The following is a 16,800-nucleotide window of genomic DNA, read 5'->3' as shown; positions in this document are numbered from 1 at the left end:
TCTGATGAAACCAAGATGGAACTCTTTGGCCTGAATGCCAAGCATCACGTCTGGAGGAAACTTGGCTCCATACCTACGGTGAAGCATGGTGATGGCAGCATCATGCTGTGGGGATGTTTTTCAGTGGCAGGGACTGGGAGACTAGTCAGGATCGAGGGAAAGATTAACAAAGCAAAGTACAGCGAGACTCTTGATGAAAACCTGCTCCAGAACGCACAGAAACCCAGACTGGGKCGAAGGTTCACCTTTCAACATGACAACGACCCTAAGCACACAGGCAAGACGACGCAGGAGTGGCTTCGAGACAAGTCTCAATGTCCGGAGAAGTCTCTGAATGCCAGGCAATTTATAAAYTTGATCTCCACTATAAAAAGCATCTAGACATGATCTCACATTTCTTTGAGACTAACATGTAGTTTTCAACTGCGGAGATTTGTATACACCTTGCTGTCTGTCTCTCCGACATTTGCAACATTGATTAAATATAAAAATTCGATCTCCAGCTGTCCCATAGTAATGAACATCTCAGGACGGGAGACAGACAGGCAGCGTTTCTCAGCCAGTTGAAATCATGAATCAGCTGGCATCATTTTTATGGATATATATATACAAAGAAACGTCAATTGAAAAAGGAAAAACTAAACGAAGTGCAGCTAGTTTGCAGTCTTTCCAGCTTCAGTGTTTGAAGTGATTGTGTTAGCTGTGTTGTTGGCTAGCTCCTCTGAACAACAGTGTYCTGASGAGAGAGCACAKTTTCTATGCCAGGCGAAATCGCGCCTCATTAGCTCATTGTTATGGATTTATCCAAATAAATGTCACTAGAAAACAGCTTATGCAGCTACTTTGTTGTTATTCTGGCTGCGCTGTTTGACGTGACTAGATTAGTCGTAGTTGGCTAACTGGCAAGCAAGTGATAACATTTAGATCGAACGACTTAGTCTCTGGCAACCGAACCGATAAAACGAACGACCAGCCGGCTTGGGTTAGCAACCCTAGATTTGTGTCAGGACTATATCTTGTGGAAGGACGAAATAGTATGAATAAATTCATCAAAACAACGTTTTTAATGAAAATGTCAATCATTATTATTATTATTATTATTATATTTGAATATGTTAGTAACCCTTTGTATAAAAATGATAATGCCCTCGAAGCCGGTGTTTGGAGGATATATTGGCACGGTTTGCCGGCCCTCCCGTGCCATATAGCTTCCAAACACAGGCTTCAAGGGCATTATCACTTAAATAATGCCCGCTCTAGAATGCCCTTCAAGCCAATCAGAAAGGAGTATTCAACAATGCCATGGTATAAGTGGAGTTATTGCATGTGCATGTTCAGCSTGGTTAGATATGTTTATTTTGTTTGCCTGTCCCTCAGAGGATGCAGGATGGTACTTCCCCAGTGTGAAGAGGGACCCTGGCCGTTACCTGCAGCCCTGCTCAGAGTCCGTCAAGACCTGGCTGAGGAGCATGAAGAGTGCTGGGAAGGTCCTCCTGCTGATCACCAGCTCCCACAGTGACTATTGCAGGCTCATCTGTGACCACATCCTGGGGTGAGTTAGTAGAGGGAATCGGTCTGGAGACCAGACCCAGAGACCACACACTGCACTGACTGCACCCAGCCAGGTCCTAGGGCCCAGGCCAAGACCCAGCCTGCCTGTCTTTACCACCGTGTACCAACACTGCTTTTGACCAAATGACACACTAGTCCCTATATAATGCACTACTTTGGTCAAAAGTAGTGTACTAGTTAGGGAATAGGGTGCCATTTGGGATAGACTGCATAAAACACACCTCACTGGGGCCAGGCACTAACCAAACTGGTTGAGCCCCAATATGGGAGAGAATACCAGTCGGGGATAAAGTCCAGACTTTTTTAATGGTTTTATGATGAGCCCCGACTGGTTTCAGCCCTACTGGCTCTTCTCCCGCAACCCACATTGCGTACAGCTCCCACATGCCTCTATCCCTCATTCCTTCAGTCAACCCCGGTTTTATATGGCTGTCTTGRGTTACAATCACCATCACACACCACTCGCACCCTGGTCAGCTAGCCTGCTGACCAGCACACCTTCTCACCACTGTGCACTGTCAGCTCTCATTCCCACCCAGCCCAGCAGAGATACAACAGCACTTTAAACTAGTAAGTCTTCCTATAACTTTGCCTGACCATATGCAATGGAGATGTTATATGCAATGGTGATGTTTGTCCTAGCCGGCTCTCCGTAGACTCATTATTACTAGCCAGCTGTGGGCTGACCTAGACCAGAGGACGGGACTGTGTCAGTATCACTGGTGCCTCCCTCTCTCTCTGCAGTGTACACTATGTGGTCTAGGGTTATTATTCTAGCCTAAACCCTCTTACACACTCGGTCAGGAGGCAAGAGGACGACTCGCGGAAAGCAGACTGGTGCTGTGGCTGAATAGAATGCCTTAGTGAAGTGTCTCTGCCCATTATCTAAACAGACACACTCACACGTCACCAGGATTACTTCACAGTGGAGAACTTGATCATGAGTATTAATCCATCCAAGGCCATAGCCCAGCTAAAGTAAGATTTGATGCCCATCTGGTAAGAAACCAACCACACAGATGATCTATTCTTCTGCTCCACTCTGCTAGTATAGCTGACCGTTATGGAGAGTTAGACTCAGGGGAGAGAGGGGCGGTGGGGGCTGAAAGTCAACCGTTTGTTCTGAATGTCTACTAGGTCTCCGGGGACCTATATGGCCCAGACTTTCCCCCACAGCCATTTCCTGTCAAACAGCCTGGCCTGGCTCGGCCCAGTCTCTGTTGTTCCTCTCCCCCAACCCCCCCCCGGTCTCTCCTCCACTGTTTCACTGGCCGCCCCCTTTCCTTCTCGCGACCTTTAACCCTCTGACATATGTCACCTCCCAAGGAGCCGCCACGTCAGGTGGGAGCCCGACTGTGTGTGTGCAATATAGTGTGTTCAGAGAATCAGTTTACAAGGCCTGAGGACGCCTGATTTATGCTGCGATAACAGAGGCGAGGAAATCGCGCAGGCTGCGTCTTGTCCGTGTGGTAGCTCTGGGATAAGCTTTGCTTTGTTCTGCTGTACGGGCTGACCTGCATGCTAATCCTCCTGTGTGTTGTGTTGTTGTCTACAGTAGCTGTTGTGGTAGGACAATGTCTGGCTTCACAGTCAACAGACTCAGACGTGTGACTCTTTCTCCTGCAGCCCCAGGCTGGAGTCTATGAACTATATGCATTTCAACACCTCTATAATGCATAGGCACTCCCCAGTGAAGAATGCCCTCTCTCCTGATCTGACTTCTGTTTTCTGTCAGGAAGAACAACTCGTTTCTCCTGCCCTCTTAAAAGCCCACGCTTCTCTCAGTAGAGCAGTCTGGCAACTGTAGCCCTGCGGGCTGTGGGCCAGGGACAGAGAACAGTCAGAAGTGTCACAACAAGACCAGGGCTTCCAGTCAGGCCTCTACCAACCAGGACCCATGGTCTGCTCCAGGAGTATCTAGGTGACTCCTTGGCATGGCCAGCCGTGGGACACAGCAAGATGAAACCATAAGTCTACAATAGATATTTTTATACTTCCCTGCTATGCTTTTTGCTGGCTAGAATAGGATGTAGCGATAATGTTATGCTATGGGTTTGCTGAGGGAATGTTATGCTATGGGTTTGCTCAGGAATATGTTTGACTAGCTCCTAAGGCTGTAACACTTGGATATGTAACTCTGAGACTGATGAGGTCCTGCATGTCTAAGGACTCGCTTTAGAACGGTGAGGTTTATATCAGAAGGCAGTGCTCTGAATGATCCTGGGCTTTGCCTCAGCTCAAGGTCGCCATCTGTCCACGTAGGGCTGCAGTGAGAGGTCTCTCTCAAAGTGTAACCCCAGTCAGCCCTAGCCAGGCCAGGGAACAGCAAACACCAGTCCACCCAGCCGCATGGCTCTGATCTGGAGAAGAGCTCCAGATAAAGGAGACCGGATGCAACCCTGGTCTGTATGTCTGCTAGCTAGTGCTTGGAGCTGGACGCTGATGCTAACCTAGTGTTAATAATCACTATGAGTGTATGTGTTTGTCTTTTTTGGTCGGTTTTGAGTTTATTTCTCTTGGGGAAATGTTGATATTGTTCCCTAACATTTCCCTCCATACCCTTTCCATAAATGCACGGTTTATGATTGACTGTTTTTCATCAGCTCCCTAATGTTTAGTTCAAGCAATGTATTTTTATTTTCTTGTGCTAAACAAATCCAGTTGGATGGCGTCCAAACTTTGACCTTACACTAAGCCTGTATTTGTTTGTAATAATCAGATGGATCGTTTCTCATTGGCTATTGCAGGAAGGACTGGGAGGAGCTGTTTGACATCATCATCACCAACGCCTTGAAGCCTGGGTTCTTCTCCCTGGTGCCCCAACAGAGGCCCTTCAGGACTCTGGGTGAGTTCCTGCCAGCCTGCCTATCTGAATGTCTGCCTTTTCACACAAGATACCCGATATACAGTACACTTTCCTCCAACACTAAGCACTGTGGAACAGCCCTTTGCCTTCATCAAAAAGAGCATTGCAGGGCTGTAGATTTTACACCCCAGTGGGATCTCATGGGGGAAACTTATCGTGGGGGGCAGGTCTCAGGTTGGACTCATTGGCAGTCAGGATTGTTAGTCTCCATTGAGTGATGTTAACACACCAGGTTCCCATTATCCAACAGGAGATAAAGCTGTGTTCAGAGATAAAATAMTAGTTCTTCCAACTAGCATGAGTCTTCAGACGTTTAAGGATTTTAAAAATATTTATTTTTATTTAACCTTGATTTAATTTACTTAATACCCATCCCGGATCCGGGAGCATCCTCATCAAAAAAGCTGACTAGCATAGCCTAGCCTAATGGGACAGGGATATCATATAATATAATTTTCATGAAATCACAAGTCCAATACAGCAAATGAAAGATAAACATCTTGTGAATCCAGCCATCATTTCCGATTTTTAAAATGTTTTACAGCGAAAACACAATATGTATTTMTATTAGCTAACCACAATAGCCAAACACACAACGGCATATTTTCACCATGTTTCCACCGCATAGGTAGCTTTCACAAAACCCACAAATAGAGATAGGATTAATCGACTACCTTGAAACAACTCATCAATGACAGTCTTATAACATCATGTTATACAATACATTTATGTATTGTTCCAAAAATGTGCATTATTTATAGCTACAAATACTGGTTTTACATTGCAGCCACCATCACCAAATAGCACCAAAGCAGCCAGAATAATTACAGAGAGCAACGTGAAACTCATAAATACTCACCATAAAACATTTATGAAAAAACCATGGGTGACAGCAAATGAAAGATAAACATCTTGTGAATCCAGCTATCATCGATTTTTAAATGTTTTACAGCGAAAAACACAAATATATTTCTATTAGCCCACTACAATAGCCAAACACACACATGCCATTTACTCCCCCCAAATAACTTTCACAAAACCGACAAAATGAGATACGAATTAATCACTACCTTGAAACAACTTCATCAGATGGACAGTCTTATAACATCATGTTATACAATACATTTATGTTTTGTTCGAAAATATGCATATTTAGAGCTGCAAATCGTGGTTATACATTGTGAATACGTAGCAACAATTCACCAAAATCTCCGGAGATATTTTGGACAGTCACCTAATCTAATCAAGAACTCATCATAAACTTTACTAAAAAATACATGTTGTACAGCAAATGAAAGATACACTGGTTCTTAATGCAATCCGCCTGTGTTAGATTTTTAAAATAACTTTACTACAAAATGCATTATTGTGAGACAGCGCTCACCTATTCTCCGCCGAGTTGGAGTCAACATATTACACGAAATACGAAATAACATCATAAATTGTGTCTTACTTTGTGGCTTCCATCAGAATGTTGTCCAAGGAGTCTTATTTCCAGAATAAATCGTTGTTTGGTTTTAGAATGTCCATTTCTTCTGTCGAATTAGCAACCTTGGCTAGCCATGTGGTGCGAACATGCCCATCATCTTCTTGGCGCAAAGAACGGAAAATTCCAAAAGTCCCAATAAACGTTGAATAAAACTAGCAAACTCTGGTTTGAAAAATCCTACTTTATGATTTTTTCTCATATGTATCAAAATAAAATCAGAGCCGCGAGCAATTCGCCGTGTATACCGAACGCTTTTCAGAAGACAATGTCGAGGTCCCCCGCGTGCCGTCGAAAACAAACAAAATACCGGACCTGTCACTCCAAAAGCTCTTATTCGRCCTCAGATCAAGCTAGACACCCCATTCAACCTTCTACTGCCTGTTGACATCTAGTGGAAGGCGTATGAAGTGCATACATATCGATAAATAAAAGCCAGTTGAATAGGCAGGCCCTGAAACAGAGCCTCGTTTTCAGATTTTTCACTTCCTGTATAGAAGTTTGCTGCCAAATGAGTTCTGTTTTACTCACAGATATAATTCAAACAGTTTTAGAAACTTCTGAGTGTTTTCTATCCAATAGTAATAATAATATGCATATTGTATGATCTAGAACAGAGTACGAGGCCGTACATTTTTTTTCCCAAAGTGAAAACAGCGCCCCCCCTATTCACAAGAAGTTAACTAGGCAAGTCAGTGAAGAACAAATTCTTATGTATAATGACAGCCTAACTCGGCCAGACCCTCCCCTAACCCGGACGACGCTGGGCCAGTTGTGCGCCGCCCTATGGGACTCCCGATCACGGCAGGTTGTGATACAGCCCGGGATCGAACCAGGGTCTGCAGTGACGCCTCTAGCACTGAGATGAAGTGCCTTAGAACGCTGCGCCACTCGGGATAATTAGGAGCACGAAACTAGGGTATTTGGTGCAGTTTCCTGTTGCAGTATCACTTTTCTGATTCTGATAAAATCAAAATACTTGTGGAGTTGGAATCCAGAAAAAGAATCCATGCATCTAATAACCTCTCAAAACCCAAGCGTCAAATCACTACTGAAATCAGTAGGATGAACTAGCATCAAGACAGGTGGTGAACATCAAACTACAGATGTAGGATCTTAATTTGAGCCAGTCTGCTACAGCAGGAAAATAATCCTGCAGCAACAGAAAAAGTGAATTATTTTGTGATTTATAATTTATGGACATTTTTGTAGGGGAAAATCAATTCTGAAATTTTAATATGAGAATTACAAACTTCAGAAGCCTTTTTAAACCTCAAAATACACTACAAGTTTAAATGTACTGCATTGCAGAAAAGTGATCCTGCAACAGGGTGATCAAATTAAGATCCAACATCTTTTTGTTCATATTAGCTGTCAGTATTTCTAATATGATCTGTGATCCACACATGGTCCCAGTTTTCCTGCTCAAGCAGCTTATATTTAATCCCGATCGGTTCCTGAAGGTGTGCACCGGCTCTGGAATGCTCCCCCATCTGGACTGCGTTCCTGCCAGGAATAACACTGGAGGGAAGCGTTATGTGTGAAACACAATGACCCAGCCGCTCAAATATTCACTCCTCCTCCAGCCCTCGCCACGTTGGCAGATATAGCCTCAGTCAGTGCCTGGTTCTATTCCATACTGGAGAGATATTTGATTAGATTTTCTTATTTCATCCATACAGAGATATTGGCCTCTGGGATATAACATCACTGTTGTGCACTACTTATGTGCCTCTATTGTAATGTTCTACGTGTTGCTATAGTGATGCTGTTAAGTTGATCAGATAAAGCTGAGTTGACAAGGTCAGTCTAAGTTCAGGAGGAAAAGGCTAGTTTACTATCAGAAGGTCGGAATCTTGTCAACATATACCTTGGGGACCGAAATKATTGACACCCTTGATAAAGATGAGAAAAAAGGACTGTAAAATAAATAATTAAAATACTGAGCTATATTGTATGCTCCAAAGAAATGAGGAAACAATATTATTTTATACTAATACAATTGACCAGAGAAAGATATTTTGTTTAACAGGTMATATTTTTTTCTCTCAAAAAGGTAGGGGTCAAAATGATTGACACCCCTGTTTTCAATATCTTTTGATACAGTACTTTACCTTGCAAAGATAACGGCACTGAGACTTTTTCTAAAATGTTTTATGAGATGGAGAACACATTGGGAGGGAACTTAGACCATTCCTTCATACATAATCTTTCCAGATCCTTGATATCCTTCATCTGCTCATATGGACTCCCCTCTTCAATTCAAACCACAGGTTTTCAATGGGTTCGGAGACTGAGATGTCCATTGCGAAATGTTGATTTTGTGGCCAATTAACCATTTCTTTGTGGATTTTGATGTTTGCTAGGAGTTATTGTCTTGCTGGAAGATCCACTTGCGGCCAAGTCTCAGTCCCGTTATCCTCGCAAGGTGAGGTATTGAAAACGGGTGAAAAAAATATATATATACTTTTGAGAAAAACTTGTATTTATCGTTAAACAAAATCTCTTTCTCTGAGCAATTGTATTAGTATAAAATAATATAGTTTCCCAAAAAAGTTTACCATACAATATAGCTCAGTATTTTAATTCCTTATTTTATAGTTTTTTGCTGATCTTTATCAAGGGTGTCAATCATTTCAGACCCCACTGTATGTATATATAGTCCAGTTTAATTTGTTGACATTTGGGCACCTGCTCATTCCATGACATAGTAGACTGACCAGGTGAATCCAGGTGAAAGCTATGAACCCTTATTGATGTCACTTGTTTAATCTACTTCAATCAGTGTAGATGAAGGGGAGGAGACAAGTTAAAGAAGGATGTTTAAGCCTTGAGACAATTGAGACATGGGATTGTGCATGTGTGCCATTCAGAGGGTGAACGGGCAAAACAACATGAACTGCAACGCTGCTGGGTTTTTAACGTTCAACAGTTTCCTGTTTGTATCAAGAATGGTCCACCGCCCAAAGGACATCCAGCCAACTTGACACAGCTGTGGGAAGCATTGGAGTCAACAAAGCCAGCATCCCTGTGGAACGCTTTCGACACCTTGTAGAGTCCATGCCCTGACGAATTGAGGCTGTTCTGAGGGCAAAAGGGGGTGCAACTCAATATTAGGAAGGTGTTCCTAATGTTTTGTCATCTCAATTTAGATATTTTTCCCCAACATCAGCCTCATTTGATGGAGTGGCTCAAATACTGTATGTGTGTCATTGAATGGGTTCCTACACAGGACAGGAGTAGCTACATTATATAATTCATAAGGGCCCAGTTCCTGCCAGGTACTGTATAAGACTGAGAGGTTTTATAAATCAATCCTTTACTTTGGCTGCAAGCATCAGACTCCTCCCAGCCTCTTATTAAGCGTGGCCTGCGTCCCGCACGGCACCCTATTCTCTATATAGTGCACTACTTTTGAACATAACCCTATGGACCCTGGTCAAAAGTAGTGCAAATATAGGCAGTAGGGTGCCATTTGAGACGTGGCCATGGCCTTCAGCAGCCATTTGTCCAGAGGATGCCAGATCTCTCTAAATATTTGCCTGGTTACAGTGAAAATGCCACAGGATTTCACATCCTAATAGGTGACCGGTATTCCTTGTGCGCGCGTGTGTGTTTCTGTGCTCAGTTTTTCTGGGGTTCCAGAGACCACATACTTCTCATTCCACTTTTTCTTAAGGTCCCTGTATCCTCACAGCTGTTACTGTGTGTGTGTGTGTGTGTGTGTGTGTGTGTGTGTGTGTGTGTGTGTGTGTGTGTGTGTGTGTGTGTGTGTGTGTGTGTGTGCGTGACTGAATCGCACAAACTAAAGTCTGTGCTTTGTCTCTCTCTTCTGCCACAATATTTATAGCATATTTAACCTTAGCGTGAACCTGGTGCAGCCCACTCTGTCAAGGACTGTCTTTTTCTAAAAAAGAAGGTCGAGGTTCTCTTGCTGCTGGTCTTAAGCGCCCATCAGTCTCCTAAAGACTGTTTTCTTCTCCTGTCCAGAAGTGCAGTCACCCACTTCAAAGTGCAGGGTTCCTAAAAGCTGGGCAGCAAAGGGTATACTTAAGCAATAAGGTCCGAGGAGGTGTGGTATATGGTCAGTATACCACAGCTATGGGCTGTCCCCCGGCACGACGCAATGGGGAGTGCCTGGACACAGCCCTTGATCATATATCACAAACACCCGAGGTGCCTTATTAGTATTATAAACTGGTTACCCACGTAGTTAGAGCAGTAAAAATACATACCCGTGGAATACCCGCGGTCTGATATACCATGGCTGTCAGCCAATCAGCATTCAGGGCTCGACCCACCCAGTTTATAATGTACTAAACTCAGCAAAAAAAGAAACGTGCTCTCACTGTCAACTGTCAACTTTATTTTCGGCAACTTAACATGTGTAAATATTTGTATGAACATAACAAGATTCAACAACTGAGACATAAACTGAACAAGTTCCACAGACATGTGACTAACAGAAATTGAATAATGTGTCACTGAACAAAGGGGGGGTCAAAATCAAAAGTAACAGTCAGTATCTGGTGTGGCCACCAGCTGCATTAAGTACTACAGTGCATCTTCTCCTCATGTACTGCAACAGATTTGCCCGTTCTTGCTGTGAGATGTTACCCCGCTCTTCCACCAAGGCACATGCAAGTTCCCGGACATGTCTGGGGGGAATGGCCCTAGCCCTCACCCTCCGATCCAACAGGTCCCCGATGTGCTCAATGGGATTGAGATCCGGGCTCTTCTCTGGCCATGGCAGAACACTGACATTCCTGTCTTGCAGGAAATCGCGCACAAAACGAGCAGTATGGCTGGTGGCATTGTCATGCTGGAGGGTCATGTCAGGATGAGCCTGCAGGAAGGGTACTGCATGAGGGAGGAGGATGTCTTCCCTGTAATGCACAGCGTTGAGATTGCCTGCAATGACAACAAGCTCAGTCTGATGATGCTGTGACACACCGCCCCAGACCATGACGGACCCTCCAGCTCCAAATCAATCCCGCTCCAGAGTACAGGCCTCGGTGTAACGCTCATTTCTTCGACGATGAACGCGAATCCGACCGTCACCCCTGGTGAGACAAAACCGTAACTCGTCAGTGAAGAGCACATTTTGCCAGTCCTGTCTGTTCCAGCAGCGGTGGGTTTGTGCCCATAGGAAACGTTGTTGCCGGTGATGTCTGGTGAGGACCTGCCTTACAACAAGCCCTCTGTCCAGCCTCTCTCAGCCTATTGCGGACAGTCTGAGCACTGATGGAGGGATTGTGCGTTCCTGGTGTAACTCGGGCAGTTGTTGTTGCCATCCTGTACCTGTTCCGCAGGTGTGATGTCCGGATGTACCGATACTATGGAGGTGTTGTTACACGTGGACTGCCACTGTGAGGACGATCAGCTGTCCGTCCTGTCTCCCTGTAGCGCTGTCTTAGGCGTCTCACAGTATGGACATTGCAATTTATTGCCCTGGCCACATCTGCAGTCCTCATGCCTCCTTGCAGCATGCCTAAGGCACGTTCACGCAGATGAGCAGGGATCCTGGGCATTTTTCTTTTGCTGTTTTTCAGAGTCAGTAGAAAGGCCTCTTTAGTGTCCTAAGTTTTCATAACTGTGACCTTAATTTCCTACCGTCTGTAAGCTGTTAGTGTCTTAACGATCGTTCCACAGGTGCATGTTCATTAATTGTTTATGGTTCATTGTTTAACACTGTTTATCTTTGAAATACGGGGTCCTGAAAAAGGGCCGTTTCTTTTTTTGCTGAGTTAATTTACTCAACGGAGATTCCAGCAGGCCTAAACCCTAGCTGTTTAACTGAGTTCTGTTTTCAGCTAAACATTAGATTTGTTTTCGAGGAACTTTCTGTGGCCTCCTGCCTTGCAGTTTCTAGAGTGTGTGTGTAATGCTCTAGAAGTTGTGTGGTGGTTCACATTCCACACTCTCTCTATCTTGTTTTGGCTGTCTTCCAATGCCCCCTTGCTCAAACTGAAGCAGACTGGGGTTATTGCTGAGCAGCAGCTCAACAGCCAAAACCAAAACCCCTCCAATCAACTAGGAATGACTAAGTGAAAAGTGTTTGGCTGTTGTTGAGCGTCAAGACATAAACCATGTACCTGAAATACTTCCATGAGGTCATTGACACACTTTCTTGTACTGTTTACTGTTTTTTTTGGGGGGGTGGGGCGTTCCTCTTCTCTGAGAAGCTGACACATTGCCTGGTGGCTGAGGGTGTTTCCTAAATGACACCCTATTCCCTATATAGTGCACTACGTTGAACAGAGCCCTTATCAAAAGTGGTGCACTACATAGGGAATAAGRTGCCATTTTGGGACGCATGAGACACGGCTACACCGGGCCAGACTGAGCCACTGCACCCACAGAGGTATTCGAGGAGGAAGCATGCTAGCCTTCTTGGGCGTGTCCCAAAGGGCACAATATTCTGTATATAGTGCACTACTTTTGACCAGGGCCACCTTAATTACTTCATTAGTGTGCTAATACAGTGCCATTTGGGACGCAGCCCATGACTCTGTTTTGACTCCGAGAACTGTTTTTCCCTTGCTGTGCTGATGTAATGGCCGCTGTACTCTGTGTACCAGCAGCAGCAAAGCTAAGAGCAGAACTTAGAAGGAAATAGATATCCAGCCTTAGACCACATGCTGAGACCTAAATATGAACTGTTTAGGAAAAATACTCATGGAAGTAGCTCAATAGGCTCATTTCCCCTGTGAAAAAATCGCCCTTTTCAGTTATGTATTTTTATCCCTAACATAAGTACAGTATATTGAGCTATGGAAATATCCACATGGTTAGAATCCATTTTGCCCTGTCATATTTGTTTGTTGGCCCATCCAATGTTGAGTAATGTGGCGGTGAGGTTTTGAGGTGTGGTTGTGTGTTGAGAGGTGTGGTCGTGTATGTTCGTGTCATTGAGCGGTGTGGTCGAGCCGTGTGGTGACCCTGTGGTAAGGTTGCTCACTTTGTCTTGCAGTGAATGATGTGGAGGAGAGTGAAGGGCTGCCGTCCCTGGACAAGCCTGGCTGGTACTCTCAAGGAAACTGGCCCCACCTCCACCAGCTGCTCAAAACCATGACTGGGAAACCTGAGCCCAAGGTTAGATTTGTTGATTCATTGATTGTTTGTTTGATGGGTTAGTTGATTACTTTCTTGTCCTTACGGAGGAAGTTATGCTCAGCTGTTGAAGTAACTAGCAAACGTTATATGTGTATCCAAATAACCATCACTTCCATACTATCCTGGGATCTGTGTCTCAATGTTTATCCACAGGACAGTGTGCTGCCGTTCCTGGCAAACGCACAGAGATCGGACGTCCGATATAAATCAGCTCCGGGAGATTTGCACCGGTGTGACGGAGAGGGAAACATGGCCGCGTACACAGCGTATACGATCTCTGGCAGGCAGCTAGCTCGTCTGACTCTGAGACTCTGTTTGTGCTCTGTCTCAGCTCTTGAGGAAAGGCCCTGGCAAGAGCTGTGTCAAGCCCCTTCAAGTGCACCCAGGCATGCTCATCATCCACGTCCTCAGCCTCTCCTTCCTTTCCCGCCTCCAAACATCCACCCCTCTGACCCGGCCAGGGGCGCTCAATGCCCCCCTCTGTTATCGGGCCACGTGGAGAAAGCGCTCGCGGAATGCAGTGTCAACCTGCACTTGTGGCAGCTTTAAGGCAGCCACTCTGGGGTGACCTGAGGCGGTCGACATTTTGGGTTCTCTTCACTTTTACCTGATAAGACTTAATGTAGGCCAGTAGGCCGGCTGAATGGAGGCATTCAGAGCAGATTACAGTCCCATGTAGGTCCCCTGTGGCAGTGAGTACAGGCCTGCCTGCTATGTGTAGGATCACAATTTATACACTGAGCTGCCCATCTCATACAGACTCAGTGAGTCAATGATTGAAACGGCGCTAGTTTTTTACTCAATTAAAGGAGCAGTATAATCCTGCAACAACCGTTTGCTGTGGTCATAAGGCGTTCGCTATACATTGGCAATTTCACATATTCACATTGATTGAAAGATGACATCATTTTTGTCATCCAAAAAAGACAGCATCAGGATATTGCAGTTCAGTTGTGTCCTTACCATTTCATTAGTTGCATATCAGCAGCGTTGCTAAGTAACATGGATTATAGTCCTTATCTCCCTGGCCCTCTCATGTCAGATATGTGATCTCCCCCTCCCTCTTGTCTGTTTGCGTCCCAAATAGCACCCTATTCCCTAAATAGTGCACTACTTCTGGCCAGGGCCCTGCTAGTAGTGCACTATGTAGGGAATAGGGTGCCATTTGGGACGCGTCCTCTGTCTGTCCCAGTCAGGCCGCACACAGTGGAGCACAATGGGCTCATTAAACTGGGCTTTCTGAGCTGCTGTGGCTTTTCAGACCTGTTTATCCAGGGGTGGCTTTACCTCTAATCGCTGCTCTGAGTGATGCATTGATAAGTGTAGGGGCAGTGAACTGGGCTGGGGGTCTCTTGACTGGGTCTAGGGGAAGGGAGGGAGCCACAGGTTGTAGCTACAGTTGAAGTCGGAAGTTTACATACACCTTAGCCAAATACATTTAAAACTCAGGTTTCACAATTCCCTGACATTTAATCCTAGTAAAAATTCCCTGTCTTAGGTCAGTTAGGATCACCACTTTATTTTAAAATGTGAAATGTCAGAAAATAGTCGAGAGAATGATTCATATTCAGCTTTTATTTCTTTCATCACATTCCCAGTGGGTCAGAAGTTTACAAACACTCAATTAGTATTTGGGTAGCATTGCTTTAAATTGTTTAACTTAGGTCAAATGTTTCGGTGACCTTCCATAAGCTTCCACAATTAAGTTAGGTGAATGTTGGCCCATTCCTCCTGACAGAGCTGGTGTAACTGAGTCAGGTTTGTAGCCTCCTGCTCGCACACGCTTTTCAGTTCTGCCAGAATTTTTCTATGGGATTGAGGTCAGGGCTTTGTGATGGCACTCCATACCTTGACTTTGTTGTCCTTAAGCCATTTTGCCCACAACTTTGGAAGTATGCTGGGGTCATTGTCCATTTGGAAGACCCATTTGCGATCAAGCTTTAACTTCCTGACTGATGTCTTGAGATGTTGCTTTCAATATATCCACATAATTGTCCTCCATGATGCCATCTATTTTGTGAAGTGCAAGCCAGTCCCCCCTGCAGCAAGCACCGCCACAACATGATGCTGCCACCCCCATGCTTCACGGTGGGATGGTGTTCTTCGGCTTGCAAGCCTCCCCCTTTCTCCTCCAAACATGACGATGGTCATTATGGCCAAACAGTTCTATTTTTGTTTCATCAGACCAGAGGACATTTCTCCAAAAAGTACGATCTTTGTCCCCATGTGCAGTTGCAAAGCGTAGTCTGTCTTTTTTATGGGCGGTTTTAGAGCAGTGGCTTCTTCCTTGCTGAGCGGCCTTTCAGGTTATGTCGATATAGGACTCCTTTTACTGTGGATATAGATACTAGATACTTTTGTACCTGTTTCCTCCAGCATCTTCACAAGGTCCTTTGCTGTTGTTCTGGGATTGATTTGCACTTCTCGCACCAAAGTACGTTCATCTCTAGGAGACAGAACGCATCTCCTTCCTGAGCGGTATGACGGCTGCGTGGTCCCATGGTGTTTATACTCGCGAACTATTGTTTGTACAGATGAATGTGGTACCTTCAGGCGTTTGGAAATTGCTCCCAAGGATGAACCAGACTTGTGGAGGTCTACAATTTCTTTTCTGAGGTCTTGGCTGATTTCTTTTGATTTTCCCATGATGTCAAGCAAAAGAGGCACTGAGTTTGAAGGTAGGCCTTGAAATACATCCACAGGTACACATCCAATTGACTCAAACTATGTCAATTAGCCTATCAGAAGATTCTAAAGCCATGACATAATTTTTGGGAATTTTCCAAGCTGTTTAAAGGCACAGTCAACTTAGTGTATGTAAACTTCTGACCCACTGGAATTGTGATACAGTGAATTATAAGTGAAATAATCTGTCTGTAAACAATTGTTGAACAAACTACTTGTGTCATGCACAAAGTACATGTCCTAACTGACTTGCCAAAACTATAGTTTGTTAACAAGAAACTTGTGGAGTGGTTGAAAAAACGAGTTTTAATGACTCCAACCTAAGTGTATGTAAACTTCCGACTTCAACTGTAGTTACAAATTATGGAGAAAGTCGGAGTTAACCTGAATTCTGTTGCATTATCTGTCCCAGCCTTATGAAACGGTTTAGCATGAAAGTCTCTCTATAATGTATTGCCACTGTGTTGGAATTCCTGGCCCTGTAAATATTTATCATACTGATCCGATGCCTCTGGCAGCAGTGGGGAGCTGAAAAACGATCGGTGCACTCCCCGCAGCAGTGCTCTCTCTCCAGCTCTGTGGCCAGTTTCTGGGAAAGCCTGGAAACCTGATGCCTGAGCCCGCCCCAGCCACAGAGCTCCACAGGCCGAGCTCACAGCTCCACAGCCTGGGCCCCAGGCTGGCCGACTGTCCTGTTTATTTATGCGTGGGACTGCGAGGCCTGGTCAGAGACGCTGTAAAGGGCCTGAGAAAAGGAGGGGGTTTCCGGAGCGAGGCCTGCGGCCCACATGAATTCATTAGAGACCCTCCACTCCTCCCTCACCCCCCTCGTCTTTATGGATGTCTGCCTCATCTATACCCCCCACCCCCTCCCAAACACACACACCCCACTCTGCATTCCACACAGAGAGCTATGTGAAGGACTCTTTAAGAGTGTGTCTTTAGTACCAAGATTTTCTCATTATCCTTATAGAACACTGACCCCAGTGGCCTGGGGTCATAACCTTTCTTCTCTCCTTAAATGGACCCCTTGAGAAGTCAGAGTTGTGCTGAAACTCAAGGAGCTATTTCCTCT

The 16,800-nt window shown here is 44.9% G+C and overlaps 1 protein-coding gene across 1 annotated transcript in view; it reads left to right on the top strand.

The window, feature by feature from the left end:
* The window catches only part of LOC111972687 (5'-nucleotidase domain-containing protein 1-like), a 56,536-nt gene that overhangs the window by 33,866 nt on the left and 5,870 nt on the right, over nucleotides 1-16,800 (top strand). The window contains exons 7-9 of the mRNA XM_023999718.2: nucleotides 1,378-1,552; nucleotides 4,320-4,417; nucleotides 12,898-13,019. Of these exons, the coding sequence (XP_023855486.1) occupies nucleotides 1,378-1,552; nucleotides 4,320-4,417; nucleotides 12,898-13,019 (395 nt within the window). The remainder of the gene's footprint in view (nucleotides 1-1,377; nucleotides 1,553-4,319; nucleotides 4,418-12,897; nucleotides 13,020-16,800) is intronic.

The sequence above is a fragment of the Salvelinus sp. IW2-2015 genome, linkage group LG14, assembly GCF_002910315.2.
Source record: "Salvelinus sp. IW2-2015 linkage group LG14, ASM291031v2, whole genome shotgun sequence".
Lineage (NCBI taxonomy): Eukaryota > Metazoa > Chordata > Actinopteri > Salmoniformes > Salmonidae > Salvelinus > Salvelinus sp. IW2-2015.
The sequence above is the reverse complement of the archived record's forward strand: the minus strand, read 5'-3'. Positions and strand labels throughout refer to the sequence as shown.